A 24,163-nucleotide genomic window follows, 5' to 3' on the forward strand; every position below is an offset into this window, starting at 1 on the left:
GCAGAGAGACAGAAAGGGGGCTGTTGAAAAGCCAAAGCTTCTGTATATTCCACTGCACTCACCAACGCACCAGCTGCAGCGTGTGTGAGATACAAACTCTCGTGCACGTATCAGAAGCTGGACAAGCTCGATAATACAAACTCCAGCAGGGCCAGGCCTATCTGATTGCTGCGCTATGTTGTGAGGGAGCTGCTGCAGTGATCCCTAGAAGACAAGCAAGCCACGCTGGCTAATGTGACATGCCTCAAAGAGAGAAGAATTTTCACAGGGGCTTATGCAATCAGCTGCACTTGTTTTGAGAATACATGACATGCTCCTGTAACTCAATCAGTGCTGAAAAGTAAATAAATGAGTGAACAAGCTGAATAACATGAGCAGGATCTCCCACGCTTTATGAAATAACTTTGATTACTGTTAAAATTTATTTTGAAAATAAAGTAAACAACATTTCCAAATACAGATATACTTATTTGAATGTATGAAGAAAGTTTTTTTTTCAAATAATATTCCTCAAAAACTGGTTCAAGAGTGCAACGACCTCTTGACACTTCTACTTAGAGGTTGTCTTGAATATGGTGTCCTGGTGTGTAAGAGTGGAGGAAAGGGAGGGGATGTGTGACGCTTGTGCTCCATGTATAGTCGTAGATGTGATCAAATGTCTCTGAAGGACGAATCAGTGAGGAGAATCGGGAAAAATGCAAGTCCCTCCTTGGCAAACAGCTGCAGTTGTTTCCAAAAAAGTATTGGGTGTCCAGTATCTGCACAGCCAAAATACATATTTGACTCACTACAGACCCGGAGGAGTCGCACTCCAGCTTGGCGTTCAGAGTGGTTCAGACGCTCCCATCATTTCCATTCAGTTTCTTTTGTTTGTAGTTTGTGTGGAGACCCCAGACACTAAGCAGCCATGGATGCCATCAAGAAGAAGATGCAGATGCTCAAGCTCGACAAGGAGAACGCCTTGGACAGAGCTGAGCAGGCCGAGTCAGACAAGAAAGCAGCTGAGGACAGAAGCAAACAGGTCAGCACTAAACCCACTGCAGTTATAATGTGTTGGTGCCATGGTGTGCGCCACATGATGCTGATGAGTGTCTTATCCTATTTAATCAAAGTTAATTAAAATATATATATATATATATTAATGTTTGTTTTATATATTTTGACTAAACAAAACTTAAATATAAACTATTCATTTTCCATTTGTTGAAAGTGAGGCCTAGTTTGATCTAAAACAACTGTGGGACCAATGTCAGCTTTTACCTATTTGACATGTTGCTTGATTTTGCACAGAAATAAGTTACCTTTTTCCTTTATTCCTCTATTTAAATCATTGTGGTCTAAAGCTGTGTCTCTTTTGCCCGTGCAACAGCTTGAGGATGACCTGGTAGCACTGCAGAAGAAGCTGAAGGCAACTGAGGATGAGTTGGACAAGTACTCTGAGGCCTTGAAGGATGCCCAGGAGAAACTTGAGCTCGCCGAGAAGAAAGCCACAGATGTGAGTTTGGACTCTAGGAGGTTCTCAAGTATACCACCTCATACTCAGAAAACAAATTTAACCAACCTCCTCAAATACTATAATACAACAATTGATCAGAGGAGACACTGAAGTTCCATAGGATGTGTATAGGATAGTTAAATTTATCTTATGAGCTGCATATGGTAAGGTCAGTGGTTGTTGAGTTATAGTGATTTACAGAGACACTTGGGTGAATCTTAAGAGTGGTGTCCTGTTACAGTACGGGTACTTTGGCGAAAAACTTCTTTGACAGATTTGTAGTTGTCCAGGTATCAGTTGGCACTCCACAGCGCTGCTTGAACCAGATGAAGTTACCAGTTTATTGACCCGGCCTTTCATGTACGGCCAAAGGACTGATGGTCACATTTTACAAATAACAGTACCTCACGAAGGGAACAAAAAACATTATCATAAATCTGTTTGTTTAAAAAAAAGTCTCACACAAACTATTTGCCAGTTTATTTGAAACTAACATAGAACAAATGTCATAAAGTTGTAAAAATGTAATTATTAAGATAAGACAAGACTTGAAAAGAAATACATTTACTATCAAAAAGATGAGTATAGATGCAAAACAAGCAAATACAGAAAAAAATGTTGGGAAAAATAGGTAAAATTCACACATTCATAGAAAACTTGTCATAAACAATTCAATATGTCATGAATGTAGCATAAAATTGTCAATTATAAGCCTATACTATAATGTATTTTATGTATTGTAAACTTAAACAATGTAGTCTGAAGAAGTATTCAGTGAGTATAATTCATTCTATAGCATACTTCCTGTGCTCTTAATAAAATAAACTACTTTTTGCTAAAGGAAGAAATACATATTTTAGACAATACTCCATAACAAACAGGATAGAAAAGTAAAAAAATAACAATAAAACAACATTTTTAATAATTAGTTATTTTCCAAAGTGTTTTTTTGTAATTGTAATATGCCGTATTTTCCATAGATTTGTGTGACTTAACAGCAAGTGCCGCTTCTAAGCTGCTCCTCGCTGAAGTGTGTGATGTTTGGAGCCTTGATCTAGACAGGAATAGCTCAATGCGAAAACAGGGGATGCGCACAAAATTACACCACAGCCAAATGAGCATAAAACACTGCTAAAAATATGATATTGTTTCTTAAAATTGAAAAATAAAACAATGTAAATGAATAAAATGTATATTTTGTTTGCTGGGATAAAAAAATGAACTATTTACGGGTAAAAATCGGCACTTCCGGGGATGGTGGCACGTCCCAATCCTCATCAGTGGTTGATTAAAGGCGGTGGGGGCAGGGATCAAACGCGCCGCATCCCCAAGACTGCGAAGTTCCTGCTGGACGTATTGTGCACCGAGTTGAGATACATTTAGCCGGGCTGAGACAAAATATTTCCCCCACAAAAAAATGGCCGGTGGCAGCTCTCTAGAGGCGGTGAAGAAGAAAATCAAGTCGCTGCAGGAGCAGGCCGATGCGGCGGAGGAACGGGCGGCGCAGCTACAGCGGGATCTGAACCAGGAGAGGAGTGCGAGGGAAGCTGTAAGCTGCTAATCATTTAAGGCAATTAGTCCCCTGGCTGTGGGAGGCATTAGGCGCAAATCTGGTCAAAAAGCGTGGCCGCTAGGCCCAACAATCAAGGTTTGCGTTTGTTTACAACCGGGTATCAAATAGATGAGTTAGAAAATAGCCGAGTGTGTGGGGTGAGGAGAGGATGGGAGGCTGGAAGGACACCACCCTGATTAAACCGGCACCCCTGAAACATTAAGCTAGCAGGAGGGCAGCATCACTGCTTTTCGGAGATTAAAAAGACTCATTAGCTCGGCTGCAGCTTGTGGGGACATAAACAGGTGCCTTTATCCTTCTTAAAGCGGAATTTTGTGTCAAATTTATTTATGACCCAAAAAAGTAAAGTCATGAAATTGCTGGGTGGGGGATGGAAACAATGTCCTGCCATTATTAAAATATATATAGATATATACCTAAAATTCTAATAAATCAACCAACACTATCTAAATTTTAATCAGTTTAAACATGTTTTTATCATTCCTGTGTGACTTCCGGTTGTACTAGAATGGCTTCCGGTCATTCCAGTGGCCTGTTATTTATTTTTTTAGGGAACCACAAACCCTGACTGAGTTTTGTTGTCCTAGGCTGAGGGAGATGTAGCCTCCTTGAACAGACGTATCCAGCTGGTTGAGGAGGAGTTGGACCGTGCTCAGGAGCGTCTGGCCACAGCTCTTACCAAGCTGGAGGAGGCTGAGAAGGCTGCTGATGAGAGTGAAAGGTGAGCATCATCCACCACACTGGGATCTTTTCAGTACTTGGACTCTCATGTGACTTTTTTTGGTTTTAATTTGTGTTCTGTATTGGTGCCTAAAAGCAAGATTGAGATTGTGTGAAGATGAAACTCATACCCCTCTAAGTGTTCTTCACTTTTACTCAGAGGATGCTGCTTAATGACTGTAACATGAAACATTCTGGATCAGAATCAATTATGTGGAGCAGTGCTGCCACCTCTGGCTAAAAGCAGTACTGCGCTTGCAGATTTTTATTTTAGTTTCCTAAGGAAATTGCTATTATGATTCCCAATTATTCCAGTCAAAACCCTCCTATTTGTAAAAGCAGAAGTCAATACATTCTTATTTTTATTATCATTTTGTACAATAAAGAGTGTAGGGAGAGACAAAAAACCTGTTGGACTAAGCCTCCACCACCCTAATGCCTAAAATATAGTGAATTATTCAGAATTTTTATCACAACAAATAAAACAATTTTAAATGAACAAGATACGAGAGACTTTAGAGATTAAATGTTTTTAGGCATTTTTTGTAACACTTTATAGAGATTCAGCATTAAAAAAGTCATTCCACAGTTTCACTGTCCTAAATGTTATTGAAAACTGGCATCAACAAGTAAGAGATTTAGGAAGATAAAAAGCTGAAGAGTTATGAGTTGAGTGAGAATGTAACTGTAAAATAGGTTGTGAAATGCATAGGAATATTTCCTTCACTAAAAAGTACTTTGTAGGTACTTGAAAAATATTAATATCAAAGTGAGAATTTGAAATAAGACAGATGCAGTGTTGCACTGAAAATGTGTTTTTGCAAAACAAAAATTTTATGAAGTATTAGTATTTATGAAGTATTAGGAAAAGTACTCTTCCAAAAATACATTACAATAAGACTAATTTGGATAAATTAAGCTATAATAAAGATTTTGAAGACATGCTGTATAAACCAGACCTTTCTTATATCGAGAGATGCAAGGGAGTAAAGTCCTGCAATGCTGGCAATAAAAACTGAAGTTGATCACTGAAAAGTATTCAAATAAACTCTTATTTTTAAACAGCTACCGAATCAGGACAACTATAATTTAGTTTATTTGAGAAAACTGAGTTCTTGTCATTTTCTTTATAGGTGCATTAATTAAAAATGATTTAAATGTACTTGTTGTTGTCAATTACAGAGGCATGAAAGTCATTGAGAACAGGGCGATGAAGGACGAGGAGAAGATGGAACTGCAGGAGATCCAGCTGAAGGAAGCCAAACACATCGCTGAGGAGGCTGACCGTAAATACGAGGAGGCAAGTTTCTCAGCTGTTCTCTGCTCTCTGGGGAGGGGGTGGGGGGGGGGTCACATTCCTTTCCTCTGTAATGGTTGCAGTCATAGGTTGTGCTGTCCACGAGTTTGTAACAGATGGATCTGTTTGATTTTTAGGTTGCCCGTAAGCTGGTGATCATTGAGAGCGACTTGGAACGTACAGAGGAGCGCGCTGAGCTGTCTGAAGGGTAGCTGCTCCCCTCTCACCTTCAACTTTTATTGAGAATTGTGATTGACGACAAATTTTAGTTATAAAATCCACATTTTAAAGCGATCGTGTGGTTTGACAGCAAATGCTCTGAACTTGAGGAGGAGCTGAAAACTGTGCAGAACAACCTGAAGTCTCTGGAGGCTCAGGCAGAGAAGGTAGAGCGCCATATCCCGAGGAGCAAAGTTGTCAGTGTGAACACATTTCAATAACTCTGCTCTTTGTGTGCAACCACAGTACTCGCAAAAGGAAGACAAGTATGAGGAGGAGATCAAGGTTCTCACAGACAAGCTCAAGGAGGTGAGAGCACCAGAGTCCAGATAGAGCTGCACAAACGTGCCGACATCGCACTTCACTTGAAGGACTGTTGCATGCTGGTACTTCAAATGTGGCTAATGCCAGACTTTGTTCCTCTTCTCAGGCTGAGACCCGTGCTGAGTTTGCTGAGAGATCAGTCGCCAAGCTTGAGAAGACCATTGATGACCTTGAGGGTATGAAATCTTTATACTCGGACACCGATCACTTATCTAGGGATGGATGTTTATCTATCACTGCCACAATACTACATTTTCAACCATTTCAGTTCAATTAGATTAAATATCAATTTATTTTTTAAATTGCCAAATCTATTTAATTAGATGAAAACTTGTCGGGCAGATATTTAAACAGAATAGAGGTGATTTACTAATAAGTCATTCTTAAATTAAAAACTAACAAAATATTTTTTCCATTAAAAATGTGCAAGAAATAATCAATTGATTCATGGATTTGATTAATCTATTGCCTTTTTCTAGTGAAAATCTATTTATCTTAATTTCTTTACCTCAAAGTTCAGAAAAAAACAGAGTTTAAATATTTGGAGAAGTTTTCCTTTTCATTACGCTAAACATCAGAAAAATATAAATTTTTCTCTGCTGGGTAAAATAAATTCAGATATTTGAAAGGTGATCCATAGTGGTCGGTTTGATAGTCATGAGGGCAACATTTCTGAACGTGGCGCTGTATGGCGTTCTGCTATAGTTACTTTTCAAGGCCAAGCAGTGTTTGCAGGCGGGTGCAGCATGTGAAGCAGCTCCCCTGTGACTCCTCAGGAATCTGACACAACATTAGCAGCTGTTCATCTCACTTCCCTATTTTTGCCCTGACTTGATTTTAATATTTTCTTTATTATTTTGCTCCTCGGTTTTTTACATTTTACGTTCTGTTGCAACTTTACCCCCTCTGACTCCTTTTGTCTTTTTGTTTTCAACCTCTCCACTAAATAATTACAACACAATAGATGAGCTGTATGCCCAGAAGCTGAAGTACAAGGCCATCAGCGAGGAGCTGGACCATGCCCTCAACGACATGACATCCATGTAATTCTCCACGTGCCTGACAATGCTTTGTGCCTTAGATCCTAACCCCCCTAACTGATGTAGCAATAGCTCCCTCTTGTGGCATGTTTGGGTGTGTGGATTTATTCTCAGCTCAACTGTAGATTTTTAAATTTCTCTTTGCTGCTTGATTAACCCTGATTTGAAAATAAACTAATAAACTCTCTGGACTACCTTCTTAGAGTTGACTAACCTAGACTTCTTCATAGTGGTGTTTGTGGCCCTTTTGTTTAACTTTCTCATTTTCTATATTTATTTTGCACGTCTGTATCTGTTTATTCTTTTGGTTTCTCCATCCAACACTTGTGCTTTTCTGTTTTCACAGCTAAACTCTTTCACCTTTCACGTCAGAAGCTGGTTGTGTGTCATCATTTCACTCCTGTGCAGCACAGCCCATCTTTCGGTGTCCTTTGTGTCTGTATTTCTTTACCGCCCTGCCACTCCTGCACATTGGGCCGTCGCTGTCAGCACACACTGTTCCATCACTCATGCAGACTTTTAAACCGTTCTGCTTTCTGTAAAATAAACATTATTCCATCTGTGTCAGCCCTTCCCCTTTCTCTTGCAATGTTTCTTTCTTTGCATTTGTCCAATTGCTTTTTTTTTCATTTGTCTTTTGTGTTTTAATTTATTTTTGAGTAGCTTTTGAATAAAATCTGGAGCTCCTCTCCCATTTTACTGTTCCTTTTTCTGTTTGAGAGGACATTGATGGAAATACTTATAGTAGGTGATGAACTAATGATGGTAGTTTAACAATAGTTTAGGAGGCTGTTTCTAAACACACATTTTCTTGGATTTTTTTTACTAAAACATCTTATTTCAGGCTCTTTTACATATAGGAACTCATTAAAATTTAGACTTGAGTAAAATGGTATGAAAGAATAGTGATGTATCCACAACACATCTTGATCCCAGATGTATAACAAATAAAATCATTTGGATTGGATAAATTATATTTAAAAAAAGGCACTGAAATAGAGAAGCTCAAAATGTTAAAGCAAATCAAAAGGATGAAAATACACATTTTAAAGGATTTTTAGGAAAATCCTTTGAATTAGATTTAGAATGTCTCTTCTATGACCTTTTTAAAGGCTTCTTTTTATAGATGAGTGGTAAAGTAGGTGTCAAGACTTTTCTAGAAGGTCAGTCTTCAAGTGGCTGTACCCTGAGGTATTGAGCTGTAGACACTTGAATCCACTTCAGAAATGCTGACCTTTTGCCTTTAAATGGCTTCATGGAGGCAGTTCTAAACGGACACTTCTTCAGAGCTATGTTAACCCTTTGTGCACTGTTTGTACTAACCTGCCGTCTTGTCTTTCTCCCTTTTTCTCCTTCTGCTTTCTGACTGTCAAGATCAACTATACAAGCAGCTTGATAAAAACCGTCTTCTTACCAATGAACTGAGAGTAGCCTTAAATGAAGCGTAGCCTGAAGAGATTATGTTCAATGATTTCAAAAATGACACGGAGTCTCCAAACTCAAAAATCAATGACAATTTCTTCCCAACTTTCTCTGGTTTGAAATGAGAAGCTTGTTGGTTTACAAAAGCGTGTCACAGTTAAAGCATGAAGATCTGGCTGCCATGTTTCCATTAACCAATTATATTACAAAGATACGAGGTATCGAGAACCTTCTAAATCTCTTTAAATGTGTCCTAACATGACGGAGAGAACCCAGGGAGCACGCTTGACTGTACAACAGATCCGACTTACTGCCTTCTTTAAAAGGGAGGAGAGTTGAGTGGGATTTATGTGTAGCAAAATAATCAGAAAATGTATCAAATATTTATCACTCAAGTCTGTAGATTTTCTGGTTTGGGATAGTAAAGTAACACTTTTAGTTTGTTCTTTTGGACTCGATGGGGTCACTTTTTCCCTATTTGATTTAGTTCTGCTTTTGTTTTGATCCAATGAATAGGGGTGAAGTTCAAACTCACATGAAAGGGAAAATAACATCCTGTTTATGTAAAAGACTTATCAGTAACAATTGTAATCTTAGCTGTCCTTAACTAATATTTCCCATTTGGTTTACTGTTAAAAAAAATCTAATTTGTAGTTTGCCTGAATTTAATAATATTTCAAAATTTGAGAAAATGATGAGAAATATTCTCTACATCATTTGTTTACTAGTCTTTGACTGATGTAGCTTGCTATTAACTAGGACATAAGATTGGCTAAAGGAGGTCTAAGCCAGTGGTCTCCAGCTCTGGTCCCCTGGAGCTTCTGCCGTGCTAACCGTGACTCCTGATTGGCTGGATTAAATGTCTCCAGACTAATCACCAGTTGGTCCAGGTAATCAGAAATGTGGGGTGTGACTTTGGAGAACTGGGGTTGGATGCAACTCCTTAAAGCGGGATGCTGGATCTAGCTAATAAAAATATTAATATTTGACTAATGGCAATATTGTTTACTTTCCACATTCTCTCAGATGGCCTGCATGTGGCTGGTTCCCATGAACAGATAATATTAGGGAGGGGGGGGGTAGGTTTACAAGTTTTAGTCAGAGTGAGGCTCTATGTCATGAGTGAGGACCGAGAAGCTGCATTCCTGCTTGTTTCCCAGCATACTCTGCTCTGACTTGGTATAAACAGCAGGACGTACCTGATCCAGGTAACCAGCCATGAAAGGAGCAGGAAATCTGGAAAACATGCAGACACTCAGGTCCTTAAAGCCTGGAATTGACCGACCCTTCCTCTACACAAAGTAGCAAGAAAAAGTGCAGCTCAGATACAGAGTTTGCATGTTTCTATCAAGTTTAACTTTTGTGTTTTTGTGAACTGGTTTACATGTTTACTTTTGGTAATTTGCACTTTTTTGCTGGAATCATGTTGCACATTGTCATTCAAATGAAGCCATAAATACTGTTGTGACTATATGACAAGATTTTTTATTATTTATGTGGTCACTGTCAGTTTGCACTGTCATGCACACCATCGGTGTCTAGTGCTTCTGTTTTTCATATCAATTTCTTGATGACACATTTAACATGTTTTATGTCATTTCCTGGAATTTTCTCATCAATAAAACATATGGAAAAACATTTTACATGTGTTTGATTTTTTTTTTTTACAAAAATAAACAGAAACGCAAAACACATTAGAATGTATGCTCTTACAAGTAAAACATCGTTGAAAAAAGTCCACCCGCAATATCCCTCCTCGCCACCAGGGGCGCTGTAGTTTTTTCCCCCAGAATAAATGATAAATAAGCGCAAGTAAAAGTTAGCTGAGCAGCTGGAAATCGATCCACATGAGAGTGAAACATGACTGAAAATCAAGAGCTAAATGAGCCTTTACAGGACAGTAAGGCGACATACGTACTTAGTAATGTTGCTGAAGTGGTTGAGAGAATCTTGAATTTTGTACCGACAAAATCGCTGTTCCGGATGGCGAGGTAAAGAAAAAATATCTAAATGCTAAGCTAACAACCTTGCTAATACTGCTAGCCGGGGAATGAAAGTGAAACAGTATTGTTTTTTACTTTCGATAATTTGACTTTTTAGGAGATACTTTACTTTTATGTTTTATCTGCTTAAGGTACTAAATCGCGTTTTGCTAAAAGTCCAAACGGAAATGATGCTGTTTTTCGGGGAACAGGTGAATGACTGGTCCGCTTTTGCTCCTAGTGTGTGCAGGTTGTGGAGGAACTGCGCTCGCAGAGTCCTCAGGACGCAGCAGCAGCTGGCATGGGTGTCGGTCTGTGGACCTTCCACCACTGAGGCTCACTCCCTCTGCAGCACTCTGTCTGAAGAGGTGGAGGTAAACTAAGTCAAACTGAATTGCTTTCTCTGTTGTTCATAGACACAAGAAAGTTCTAGGAAAACCCTCCAAAATGGATATGCACAAAAAGGACACGCCTCCTTAAGAAATGGAGAACCAAAGTTTGATCGCTAGATTTTGTTTACAGTTAGAATACTTTATTGATCCCCCAAAGGCAATTCAGTGCTGCAACTCTCCAGGAAAGAACAAGATTTAAAAAATATGTGACAGTAGCAACAACAAAGTGTACAAAATAAATAAAAAGAAGTAAAAAAAAATAATAATTATGGAACTGATACCTTCCTACTGTTGAGTGTGATCACTCAAAGTTTTATAGCACTTGGAAAAAAATAAGTTGTGTACCTATTTTTATTTATTTTTTGCTGGTGCAATAAAACCATAACCTGGGGGCAACTTAAAAAAGGTGTGTGTTAACATAATATTTTTTTTACATACATTTGTATTTAGTTAGAGTTTCTCCCAAGTATTTCTCTGGATCAACCTGCCTAGATTTGTTTGCAGTTTCAATCAATTACTTTATTTGTAGAGCACTTGTCATCAACGTGCTGTAGAAAACAAGGTGCACATATGCTGAAACCGTTAAAAACTCATAAAACACAATAGATTAAGGGTAAAAACAATCAAAAGATTAGATTCAAATGGAAGGAAACACTTTTGGTTTTTAATAGACACAGTAAAGATAAAAAAACCCCTGCAAAAATCATAAACCATAAAAGCAATTAAAAATACTTAAAACCCAATTAAATAAATAAGTTAATTAAATGTATTATGTAAATCTTTAATTTACGCTTAAAACTTAGATCTTTAGGTTCAAAGATGAGGACCACAGTGTTGAAAAGAGGCTTTACCGTGAGTCCTGGTTCTTATAGTGGGAATATTTAAGAGAGCAGAAGCTGAGGAGGGTTTGTAAGGATCGAGGGGACCTGATAACTAGGAAAATCCCAACCCATTTAGATATTTAATAAAAACCAAAAGGAGAGTCTTAAAATCAATTCCGAATCTGACAGTCAGCCAGTGTAAAAGCTTTAAGACAGTAGTGACGTGGGCTCTCTTTCTCGTTGTATCAGTTGCCATTAAATTCTGTGCTTTTGTTCAAGTATTTTATTAAAATGTGATATGTTCTGAAGGCTGTTCTAGAATAATTAAGACTCATTTAAATTGTTTAATCTGAATTTTGCTTATTCTCATTTTCAGAAAGTCTTTCTCCTGCCAAAAACAGTTCTGGCTATGGTGGATTCTGCTACATTCAGCGGGCAAGTTTATTGTTACAGACAAAACAAAGGTTGGTATGTGCAATCTGTATGTGCATTGCTATTTTCTATACTTTGGAAAAATGTATGGAAAATGAATGAATCTTTGGAGTACAACATTTTTAAGTAGAATCTTGATAAAATGTTCTCGTTTTTGTGTTTTAACTGCTTCTTTTGATTCAAAACATTGCCTACTTTCTAGTTTTTTGTAGCCATTGTTTACTTTACATTATTTCTTACAACATGTTTGTTCAGGCTCTTTTTTAAAAGTCAGAAAATAGATTGTGTTTAGAAACAGCTGAAACAGTAAAGTAGGTATAATTAGTGAAAGGCAGCTGACCACAGCACTTCCTGTCTCCCCACATCATTATTTGATAATTAGTTCTTAAATAATGTGTTTCAGGTAAGGTACCAGTGTTTTTTATGTACTCAATTAATAATAAATGATCAGATGTCCTGATCTTGAAATATATACATTTAAACTTTTGAAATGGAGGAACTTCACATATTAAAGTTATATTATTTAAGATGATTTGAGATTTAGGTGCAAATAAAATATTTGACTGTGGTTCAAATATGGATTTTATAATTGCTCATGGTTCATTAAAGCCATACATTTTTAATAGTCATGTGGGAAACATTTATTTTAGGAATACATTTTTACTCTAATCTTAAAATTTCAGGTCACCTGTGCAAAACAAAAATATTAATTTATATATTTGCTGATGTTGTGGTTAAAGATCCACATATTTGTATATTTCTTAATTAGATTTTTCAGATACTAATGTCGCTTTCTTACAAATGTTTTCTTTCCCTTTTTGACTGAAGCAAAACGAAGTCGCCAAAGTCCAGACACAGTCGAAGAGTTGAACCTGCTTTTCCCCAAAGGCTGCGACATCCTGGGTATTACTGCACCGGGCATAGTCTGTAAGTATTTCTGATCTATTTCTTGTCTTCACCTCATCAGAAGACAATTATCAAAAATGAGTCATGTTTTTTTATTTATCAGAATTTAAATTGAGAATGTAATGTAACAAAACGTGTAAAGAACGTAATATATTATATTTAATCTTACCTAGCGCTAAGTCACACCCTTAAAAAAACTAATTTGGACACCATTAAAGCTTCAAATGCCTCTTCAGCTGGAGCAATAGGGATTCGGCCTAAATGTCCTGAAACCTTTTATTGTTGTGTGATGACTGTGTAAAGATACCCTGCTTATACTTTTCTAAAAACCTGCTCCAGCATCTATTCCCACTTTCCTAATTCAAATGTTTGTGTTCACCCTCTGTAGCACCGGAAAAGAAAACTATGATTTGGGAGCCCTTTTAAGAGGAATAGTTGCCCCATCCTCTGACAAGAACATGCATTCATCCTCCGTATTGCTGGCGGCTGGCACCTCTCTGCCTTTTACATTGATAGATTACCTAGTGAGTGTGGTGCTGCCCTCCCTTTTTTCTCCCTCTAATCACAACTCACCAGAGAAGTGACTTTCCATCAGCTGTGCTCTCTTTCCTCTAGATGGTGGCTTTTCGGGCTCTCCTCGTCTGTCAGCTTTAATGGCTGTTTGTGATAACTGTCACATTTGTGATATTGCAGCCAGAGTTCACTGCCGGGTCGCAGCGCTCGGCTTATTCAGCTAAATTAAACGCTTAATCGAATAAGGGTCAGGCAGTAACAGGGGCAGCTCATCCATTACAACAGGTGAAGCAGTGCTTAATAAAGCATTGATTATCTTTGCATTTTCTTATTGCGAATCACTGATTCGCGGCTTGTTGTGTTTTGTAAACAGTTGCACCCAAAGGGCAGATTTCAAAGCCACACGAGTCTCATCAATCACAGCTGGATATATTTCATTGATCAGCAGACGGTCCAATTGGGGATGATGGCCATATTGAATATGTTTGTTCACATTTTCTGAATATCTATTCAGATTCTTTACTTAGAAATTAAAAAGAAAAGACGTTTCTTCATATTCCTTAATGAGCTGCGGGCAATTGGGAATGGAGGTGGAGATGTATGAAATCACAGCTGGAGTCTAAATGATTCTACACTCTCAATATGTTAGAGTGTAAGTATTGAAAAGTTTATTTATCCTACAAATTAAATAAGGCACGAACTCTTTGAGAGATCAGTTGAGGAGTCAATTGTAAATCAAATGATGGTGTGGGTGAATGAAACTGTCCCCTGACCATGTGTATTTATGGCTCTGCAGCACCATGCTTTCTCATTTGCATCGTGGTGCATCCATCTCCTAAACTGAGAGCGGGCTTGATTATCTCATTAATTTCTGGTAGTAAAGTCACATGAGGAGCGCTGAGTTGTCCTTTTATGGATCTCGTTTGTCTTCTGCTGCTGTTACCGTGCAGCTCGTGCAAAAAGAGCTGTAACAGCAGCTACAGCCGCCCGTTTGTCAGGGTGGATCCACCAAAAACACAAACTGGATTCCAGAACTTGTTTCAATTTTGATTCTGGTGTTTTAGTTTGAATTTAATCTAAACGATTATTGATTGAATTACCTACTTTGATTTTAAAAATAGCATTTTTGGTGTATCTTTTGTTCTCGTGGCATTTTTCTGATGATGGAGGATATATATATAGAGACAATTAGGCTAAAAATAGCATTTCCAAGTATCTTTTTAATTCAAATTTGTAAAAAAAAAAAAAAACTTTTTAACTAAAAATGTCATAATTATACTGGAAAGACCACTGGAAATGATTTTAAAAAAGCTTAAAAGGGATTATTTCCTTCTAGTTTCTTGTTTTGTGAACAATTATTTGAATATGGATCAGTTTTTTTACCATCAGTATTGATTTGTCATATTATGCCCACTAACTTCTTAGAATATGAGACAAAAAAGCACAATAGTGAAACAACAGACTTTAGTGTCTCACATTTAAATGTGAGAAAGTAGATGATAGTAGTAAAATAATCTATAAATCCACAAATAAAATTACATTTCTGCTCTTTCACTTTTATGAATTGATAAATGTTGATCTTCATGGTAGTTCTTCTATTTTTTCCCCCAGTTGGGAAGTTTTTTTTTTTCAATTTTATTTTTTTTATAACCTTATTTAACTATGTAAAAACCCACTCTGATTAAGATCTCTTTTGCAAGGGTGACCTTTAACGTCATCAGCACACATCGCAAAACATGATGACAATATAAAACAAAACAATCACATTGGAATTATTACAATTTAAAATTTAAGGGCTCAAGGGCCTAACTCTAACCGAATTTGGGCACCCCTGATCTAATCACGTTTTGAAGTAAAAGTGTTTAAAACGGAAGTCTAACTCCTCGAGGGCTGATGTTCTACATGTATTCCAACCAACTTGTCTTTGAAGCTTCTTATTGGCTAAACACACCTGGTTCAGGTAATCAGCAGCAGATAAGCACCAGGATTTCTGGAAAACCAGCTGGAGCCCTGGAGTTAGGCACCCCTACATTAGATCTTGAGCTCCAGAGAAAGCAGCTGCGAACAGGCTGTGAGAACCAGCTACCATACTTCCCCTCATTTGTTGCTCTGTGGTTCTGCAGTGACTCCTACTGGCTCTTGCTCCAGCCCTCCCCAGGAGTACCAGGATGGCGAGGCTGGCTTTGCCGTCATGTTCCCCAGCACTGAGGGCGTCCAGATCAAGCCCTTTCATTTTTGTAAGAGGACCATCTCTCCGACAGCCCTGAAGGAAGCAGGTTAGTCTCTATACTTCCACCAACTTTCCTGTCTGTTCTTGTCATGAACGTCTGCTTGTTGACTTGACTTCCAGGGTTAGTTGATAACTCGGAGCTGCGTGTAGTGCTCATATTTTTCTACGAAGCTTATAAAACTGGAGGAGCCCGGTTCCTGAATCAGGTTCTGGAGCCTCTGGCAAAGTCTAAGGCTCTGATCGCAGGAGGCATTGTGGAGGGCGTCTTCTCTCCTCCCAGACAATGGTAAATTAAGATTAATACGAATAATTGCTGTTTTGTAAATAACTGCTTTTATTTGCTCATACTTTCCACCATCTCCCACTCTGCAGCTGCAGTGAAGGTTCTTACGGCGCGGTGGGTCTGGCCCTGAGTGGCCCTAAAGTCCAGGGGGCGTCTGTACTTCTGGACCAAGACGTGAACAGCGCCAAAGCAGCGGAAGCCACCATTCGCCGTTTAAGCGCAGCCAGGATTCCAGAGAAAAACACCCTGGGGTTCATGTTTGCTTGTGTCGGTAGAGGCCAAAACTACTATAACAACCAGCCTAACGTGGAGGCCGACGCTTTTCGCAAGGTCTTCCCCAACACGCCGCTCTTCGGCCTCTTCGGCAACGGCGAGATCGGCTGTGACCGTATCATTAAAGATGATTACACGCTGTGTGACACAGACATGGACACCCTTCAGCACGAGTACACTACGGTCATGACCCTGGTCCATCTGGGCTGACTGGTTGATAGATCAGTTTAAAGTTGGAGGAATTTGTTGTGTTTGCAGCAGAAATGTAAAGAGCATTTCTGTCTCTATACATAATAATAATAAGAATGGAGGATATCAAACCTTCAAAGCTGAGAGGTTCCCCTTTGGAGACATTCTGGAGTGTAAAATACTCTGATCATTTTTTTTTTTACAAATGTATCTGACATTCAGTATGCATTGACATGACTCCCTTCTCTTTGACGGTGAGTATATATGTTGGCGTATTTCTCAAGCATGTGTAAAGGTTATTGATTCCGCAACGGCACTTTTAATGTAAGTAAAAGAAATGAGTATCAGGGTAAACGTATGCATCTTTACATTAACCACTTCTACTCTTTTGGGGGGGTACACCATTCAGAATGTACCAAGTGTTACAGCTGGGATAGGCCCCAGCAACGTGGAAATAATTGAAAGGGATGTTTCAAACATGGTCCCAGTAAAAGATGTCAGGCAAACTTCTCATAATTCGTGGTTTAGGTTGCAGGTGAAAGCTTTCCAGTGTACTTTGTCCACATTCCAGATTATAACTTGCTGCTTATATTTATGAATGTTTGGGCTTGTTTATCATGTTGCTGTTGATAATAAACATGTTTGGTTCAGAAAATGTTTTATTTTACTTTAACTTTTGTCAAATTCTCAAAAATTGACTCGTAATAAAAAAAAGAAAATTAGTTTGTAAATGTTCTTATGAGCTGAATTTCTAATTTTTTCTATTTTTTTCCTGGTATTGTGTCTCATAGCCTTCATCCTAACAAAAATAAACTTCCTAATGACACATTTGTGATTGTAATTTAATTTTTTTTGTGCTTTTAAGTAAAGAAATCCTAATAAGGGCTTTCGGTTTTTGATGTTAAAGGGATCTCTGTAAAATATTAGTTTTCCCTATTTTTTTTTTTTTTTTTCTATATAATAAATTGATCCTTACGGTGTCTTTGTGTACAATTTACATTTATTTTAGAAGTTTTTAAACATCCCAAACTCCTGCTCCTCTATGAACTTCATTGATTTGAGTCTTTTGACTGTTCTCTCCACCCCTGCAGGCGCGCTGGGTTGTGACCTCGCGCGTAAAAACATAAACGTGTTTTTCTCTGAACCCTCAGCCATTTACTCCAGTCATCTTACACCCGCGTTCACACTTGTTTTTAAAAACAGGATAGAGCTTCAGATTGATTGATGTGGGCTTTAACCATCGACTGGTTAATCCCAGTGAATGACAAATGGTTAAGCCAATTGCCGTGAAGGCAGTTTATATTCCCATAGTGTCTTTTATTTTGGGAAAGAAGGAAAAAAAACCTCTATGACACTGAGAGGAACGATTATCCAGGCGTGAAGCTCACAAATCCATCTGAGGCAGGAATCCGCTGGACCTGGATCTGAACACATTCATCTCCTCTCACGCGCGCGCGCTCATCCATCCCATGGTTTGAGACTGCTATGTCGTGACCGGAACGATGCAAATGTCACACGCTTTACGGGCTACTGTCAGTCTCCGTTTCGGGCACGTCAATGTTTTGGCTGCTTCTGGATGAATTTGTCGGCCGCTCCTCGCTGCGGAGGGGATTCGACAGTCTTCGTCGGGCTCGTTTCAGCACCTGGACAGCTCCTTCGGAGGGTTCCCCGCTGCGCACGCGAGGAGGGAAACCCTGCGCTGGGGGGAGCAGGACCCGGTTCTGCATCTGGATCAAACAAACCTCCCCCCTCCTCCTCTATAGCCATCACAATCGAGGGCCCTCTGCTCGATCGCTCGGATAGCTTCTTAAAGGCTAACATGCCGGGAGACGATGCTCCTCGCCTCTGAGCTGCAGCCTCTCCTCGGGTTTGCTCTGAAAAGCGCGCAGCGCGACGCAGCAGCGGGGAGAAGCACTGCTGCTGCTGCTGCTGCTGCTGCCTCACTCACTCTCATCCACACTGAGGGACACATCGCTGTCAGCGAGGGGGCAACGGGAAGCACGGTTACCCCAAACAATGGACGTCTCTCACAGGTAAGTCCTTTTAAATTCACTCCAAAAAAGAAAGGGGCTCTCAGGTTTTTGCACACGCACCTATCAAGTGTAGTTTTTAAAAAAGGAGCTATTATTACTGACTGAGAGCGTGGGAAGTTAAGCTCTGCAGAGAGCTGAAATCACGCACGAAGCTTCATGCGTAAAAACACAAAAAATCCTAGTTTTTACTTTGAATTTATAATTAAATGTGTTGGTATTTTTTCTTCTTTATATTTCATGAAATAGATTAGAACTTTTGGGGAAAAGTTTTTGGTAAAAGATGCAAACAGCTGATGGAAAATTAGTTTTTCTTGGGATATCTTAAAAACTTAAACAGAAAACGAAAAAAAAAAGAATAGTTTTTGTTTGTTTGTTTCAAGCATTTTAAGATACAGCATTGACCTTATTTAGAGTATGAATGTTTGTAAGTTGCAAAGACTTTTTTCTCAGGTTCACCATGAAAGCGCTGCAGCTTTAAAACAAGGAGTGAAGATCTAGTGTGGAGCATCATCACCACGCTTCCATCTCCAACATCATCATGGCAAATGCTGAGTAAGTAGTTTACACATAGCTCCCACTTTCCTCCACAAACTCCTTCCACATTAATTAAAAAATATCATTAAATACAATCAATTTGTGCACATACAACGAAATTATTTTGGACTTCTCTCCCCCTTTCGTTACTTTTAGCCCCGGGTTACTGCTTTCTCAGACATCCCATCTCTTCTGCAGTCACTCAGTCCCCTCTTTTGCACAATACCGACATTTACTCACGCAGACACAGTTCCCATTGAGGTGTCGCTGACCCTCATCTGTCTGAATGAACATGCAAATTCATGCAAACCCACCTGCATCGCTCTGACTGTAGAGCATTTGTTCCACACTTACAAGCACTGATTACTTCTTTTAAAAATGAGTACTAGTATTTGTGCTGGATACTTTCTGTGCAAAAAATGTCCACTCAATCTTTTGTTATGTTGTGCAGCTCATCATCTTATCTTTGATTATGTTAAAAAAAACAAGAGGATATATTTGTTGTGCTGCTGTTGTACGAATGAAGTTTGTCTCGTGTTAACTAGCTGCATTCATTTCCCTGACCTAGATGAATGGCCCCAAATTGTTCCTCCATGTGGGCTTTTATGAGAACACCAGCTCTGCAGAGTGGCTCCCGCAAGCAAACAACACAAACAAGATAAAAACTACACACAAAAATATTGCTTTTATTTCAATTAAATAGTAAGTTTCTGTTTCTTTCTGGAAGTAAAATAAAGGAATAGTCATTTCATCAGATTGTATTTTTGGCATCTACTTCAAATTAAGCTAAATTAAAATAAACATTAAATAATACATATTTGCATCCAGATTAGCAGGAACGGAGGAATTTTTAACCCTTTAACAATGGAGTTCCAGTGTTTATGTTCTTTAACATGCTGTAACTTTTCAACCGTTAACACGATCAATGTAATTCCAGTAGATTTTGAACTTCAAAATCTATTGGAATTACGTTGATCGTGCTGAAAAGTAACAGTATGTTAAAGATTTTGTGTTTAAGCGTCACCGATGAGGCCTCGGGTGTTAAAGGTTAAAAGGTAAATAAGCTACATTTGTTTTTCTCAGTGTGTTCAATTTTTTAAGTTTTTGACCTATACGATTTATCAACAAGATCTCAACTTTTTTAAAGCTTTCAAGTATTTGGTTATTCATGCTTAGCTTTTGTGCAGATCCACACTTTATCCAGGTGCAGGTCTGAACCTGTCAGTCCTTCTCTTGTAGATATATTTCTATAATCGTTGTCCTTTGGGTGACCCATTTCCAGCTGAGCTGTTGAACAGATGGTGTCAAATTTGAGGTTTGCTCTAATACAACTTGAAGAATGACGTGAGGTTGCAATATTATTTCTTGAAACTGACTTAAAACAATCTTTCAACAGAGAGCCCCTTTAATAATAATAATTATAATAAAAAAACTTGTTTGTATATTTTAATCTATTATTTTTGCCATTTGTGAACATGCAAATATTTGTTGTTAATTTACTTCAAATAAAGGAATTTTGGCAATTAAGTTTTCCAATTAAGTGAATAAAATGTTCTACTTTGGATCAGTTGTCTTCATTGTATATGGATTTTGAAGTAATTCAAAATACTCTTTTTCAGAGGAATAAGAAATAATTCTACTTATTTCATGATTATTTAATACATCCTTTGTTTTGGTATTAACTAGCACCTGAACTTCAGATGTTTTGTCAAAACAAATACCAACTCATACATTAGAACCAAATAGAATAGAATAATTTATCATTACGGACTGAAAGTCCAAATAACAAGACTATAAAAAGCAAACAGAAATTCATACATAAAAGGTACAGTAATTATATGGAAATACTAAGACCAATGGACACAAGAATCAAAGTAAAAACAAATATTATAAACTTAAAAACGGAAAGGCTTAAAAATGCGTCCACACCAGAACCTCCAGATTGGAGATTGATATCTAAGAGTTTTGTGCTTTATATTAGTGAGGGCTAAAATAATGTCATTCTCTGAAGCATTGAGACTTTGGATAAAACCATAAATAAAATGGCTTAAATAGACTTTATATACTTTATAATCTATTCTTTTTCATTATTTTTTGTATTTGTGGACCAATTAGCAGAACTAGAAGCTCTTTTTTAAATTGCATTGAAGCATGAACACTACTGGACAAAATGAGAGTGCCACCTGACTTGTGTGTTATAGAACAATATACTCATGTGCAAATATGCAGGGAGCTGTTGGACTGAGCTGGTTCCTCTGAGCTGGAAGTGATCATTCATCTTTCTCGGCACAATCCTGTTCATACAGTTTTTTTTCTGCACACTAGTGGGAGATTTAAGTTTTTCTTTCTTCTTCTAGAGTGAAAAATTGATGAGCATATGGTGTTTTTCTGCCTTTTGGGAATACATACTGTCCACAAGTGCCCCAATATCCTGATGCCATAAGGACTAGCTCTTCTTTAGAGAGTTCATTTCTTTTTACTTTAATGTCTCATATATCTTCTAACTTTCAGATAAAGGTTTGATAACATTTATTATAAATAATTGTTCCCTATTTTTAAAGGAAAAACAAAAATAAGATATGTTGTTTTTTAGTATTTGGGTGTAATTTAAAGTGTTTATTGAGAATTTTCTACTCTAAAACCAGCTGAACGCACAAATTTATCCATATATTTTACACTTTACTAAACTTTTGGTCTAAGATTTAACCTAAAATGTCCCTTTTTTAAACATTATTTTACTCATGAGAACAAAATTTGATTGGGAGATGGTGTAAAAAGGTTAATGAACCTCTCTGTTCTAAAAACAAACCTCTGCTGTTTCACTTTTGCTCCGCCAGAGTTTCTGTGCCTCCTGTGCCTTTCCCTGCTCACATCAGAAAAGGTCAGATAAGACGCTGGTCACACCGGCACTGAAACTGTTCACTGTGCAGTCCGCCAATTCATCATAGACTAATCTGTGAAAATATTAATGAGCTTGGTAGACTTCATTAATGTCCACCGGCCAGAAATAATAGAAGAAATGTGGTTTGGTTTTCTCAAAGAACATCTGAGGACATTTTAGTAGATAATTGCTACATATTGAGGAGGGCATAGCATTGCTATTTGAATTCTATTTATTTTTTATGGAAGCCAGTTTGACAGAAGTTGCTATTTTTGGGTAAATCTCATTTGGGTGAAACTATTCCAGCTTTGTGAACTCTGCAAGCATATTTAAAGGAAATTTAATAACTCTACTGCAGAACAAACCTTTCCCCACTCTGTGGAAGTTTGGAGTAATGTTGGGTCTAAATGGTGAAGCAAGAAAAGAGACATAGTTTTTTTTAGGAAAGAATGTGACCACAAATGATACTCCTAATTAGACTGATTAACAAAATGTCAATGTACTTTTCCATCTTGATTTGATGTATTATTGTCTTAAAGTCCCCCATGACAATTTTTTAATAAAAAAAAATGTCCCTAGTAGTGTTTTAATTAGGATTATGATGTTTTTAACCAAAACCCCACAACCTAAATGTCTTTAAAAGCCATTTTCATGCTGATTTGAAGCCTCCATTTCCAAAATCTCCTCTGAGGGGGCGTGGCTATTGGAGCTGAGCAGCTCCACCCTCCCTCCCCCTGTCTGATTATGATAGCTCTGTGCTTCGCTTGCATAAATCTTAACATAAAAATGTCAAACAATATCAATAATGTCCAGCCGTATCGTTTTGAATTGGATGTCCGCTCGGACGAGGAAGTGAAGAGCTTCGTGGACAGAACTTCCTCCAAAATCCTGATTCTTTCTCCTTCCAGTTCACCAAAGACTCTTTTAGCTAATTCTCCAATGTTTATTGGCATTGCTGTGATCAATATGTTCAATCATTGGTTTCTCAGAGCAGAATCCTTGGGAAAATAAAGAAAGCTAACATCAAAGCTAACATCAAAATGCTCTTTCGTTAAACTTTACAACTTCGGTTAAATGAGCCGCCATTCACATTTCCGTGGTCACCTCTAGAAACTCCGTGGAGTCTAGCAGAAATTTTCCAGCGTTCTCAGTTCTGCTAGTATTTTATGAAACTCACACAAAAAATCCAGTGACGGCTAATTTGACCACAGAAATGTGAACAGCGGCTCATTTGACTGCAGTCAATGTGAAGATACCATCTTCTCTTCTCCAGAACCTGAACTAGACACGCTAGCCGGAACAGATAAAGAGTTTATAGTGCATGTGCAGCAGAGCTGTTGACAGCGATTTAAGAGGAGAAATACAAATGCAAAACCAAAATTTCTTATTACATTTATTCTCTTTCATAAGAAAAATGCCGCACATACATGTTAAAAACTCAAAAACCATGATTTTCATCACAGGGGGACTGTAAATGACCAAAGTAATGAAAAGAGTTGAGTTGTTTTTTTCTGGTCTGAAAAAGATGGCTCTGTTGTGTTAATACAGGGGGATATTCATCTTCTGCAGAGTCCTCCTGCCAGCTGGTGGGAGAAGTGAACATCTGCTTTGTCTTACCAGTTTTCTGGCTAAGTTAGAGGCCTCGTACTCTTGTAAGGCACGGCACTCAACCTCATCTTACAAAAGTGTGTTGATCTTGTATGAAGTTTTTCTGATGTTTTTTAAGAGAAGATTTATTTATTTTTGTTGTAAAATATGATTCTGTTGTTGTTGCAGGTTTGAAACTGCTAATAAACTAGTTCATGATTTAGTTCAAGTTTCACAAGTAAGTCAAGTTGGAAATTTGTAAAAGAATTACAGCTTATGTGAATTCCAGCAGAAGTGCTCATTTGATACTTTTATATTTATGTGAATTTTGTTAAACCAATCAAGCTATTCTCCTTCTGGGATCATAAGTCTTTACACCAGTCACATCATGAATGAACAAACATTTTCCTAAGCAACAAATTACTTTTTCTTTTCCAGTCCTTCTTGCTAGTTATCAGTTAGTCAGGAGCTTCCTGAGCCAGGCGTCTGGTCCGAGGCAGAACATTGGCACAGCTGGCCTCCAGTTACTTACATGACCTTCTGTTTTGGTCAGTGAAATCCCTTGAGCAAGTGTTGTCACATAATGACCTTTTCTACCTGGCTCTCAACCGTACAGCCCACCATTTAATTTTATCTCCCACCCTCAGGGAGACCTGCTCCCCTGAATATCACCTCTGTCCCGTGGCGTCTCTTCTGTAGTTGCACCTCCTGTTAGTCTTTCCATGAAAGACTTTTAGAATTTTTTCAATTGGCTGTTTCTGTTAGATAAGAGCACTCAGAAAGGTCAGTTTTTGTATAAATTGAACCCAAATGTATTTGTATTTAGTGCACAAAACAGATTGGACACAACATGGGTCACATGATCAAGTAGTAATTAATGTAAAACAATGTCCTCAAAAGTGTTTCTTTTAACTTTTAATTGTAGGATTTAATAGCTCTGATCGACATGTGGCTTTATAATTTCGTAGTTTTGGCACATTGACTTCCAGTAATAATGCAAACAAGGTGACATATTCC

The 24,163-nt window shown here is 38.1% G+C and overlaps 3 protein-coding genes across 8 annotated transcripts in view; all 3 read left to right on the forward strand.

Annotated features, from left to right (window-relative positions):
* The first annotated feature begins 769 nt into the window (after window positions 1-769).
* Window positions 770-8,142, forward strand: tpma (alpha-tropomyosin). 6 transcript variants are annotated; one of them, XM_024295464.2, is made up of 10 exons: window positions 770-1,021; window positions 1,370-1,495; window positions 3,656-3,789; window positions 4,971-5,088; window positions 5,223-5,293; window positions 5,396-5,471; window positions 5,551-5,613; window positions 5,735-5,804; window positions 6,593-6,671; window positions 7,015-7,242. In XM_024295464.2, the coding sequence occupies exons 1-10, from the start codon at window positions 908-910 to the stop codon at window positions 7,016-7,018; spliced, it is 855 nt and encodes a 284-aa protein (XP_024151232.1). In that variant the 5' UTR covers window positions 770-907; the 3' UTR covers window positions 7,019-7,242. The 6 variants fall into 6 exon arrangements, with proteins under 6 accessions (XP_024151232.1, XP_024151233.1, XP_024151236.1 ...); XM_024295465.2 differs by lacking the exons at window positions 6,593-6,671; window positions 7,015-7,242 and adding an exon at window positions 8,043-8,142; XM_024295468.2 differs by lacking the exon at window positions 6,593-6,671 and having other exon boundaries at window positions 7,015-7,367.
* A 1,726-nt stretch (window positions 8,143-9,868) lies between these two features.
* Window positions 9,869-16,766, forward strand: fbxo22 (F-box protein 22). Its single transcript, XM_024295698.1, has 7 exons — window positions 9,869-10,081; window positions 10,314-10,446; window positions 11,662-11,749; window positions 12,546-12,644; window positions 15,260-15,412; window positions 15,487-15,652; window positions 15,739-16,766. Exons 1-7 carry the CDS (start codon window positions 9,951-9,953, stop codon window positions 16,130-16,132), a joined length of 1,164 nt encoding a protein of 387 aa, XP_024151466.1. The 5' UTR covers window positions 9,869-9,950; the 3' UTR covers window positions 16,133-16,766.
* Window positions 16,767-16,976: 210 nt separating this feature from the next.
* The window catches only part of LOC112160849 (transmembrane protein 266), a 37,794-nt gene continuing 30,607 nt past the window's right edge, over window positions 16,977-24,163 (forward strand). The window contains exons 1-2 of the mRNA XM_024295696.2: window positions 16,977-18,144; window positions 18,595-18,696. Coding sequence (XP_024151464.1) covers window positions 18,683-18,696 — 14 coding nt within the window. The 5' untranslated portion in view covers window positions 16,977-18,144; window positions 18,595-18,682. The remainder of the gene's footprint in view (window positions 18,145-18,594; window positions 18,697-24,163) is intronic.

The sequence above is a fragment of the Oryzias melastigma genome, linkage group LG3 (genome assembly GCF_002922805.2).
Source record: "Oryzias melastigma strain HK-1 linkage group LG3, ASM292280v2, whole genome shotgun sequence".
In the NCBI taxonomy this organism is placed as follows: Eukaryota; Metazoa; Chordata; class Actinopteri; order Beloniformes; family Adrianichthyidae; genus Oryzias; species Oryzias melastigma.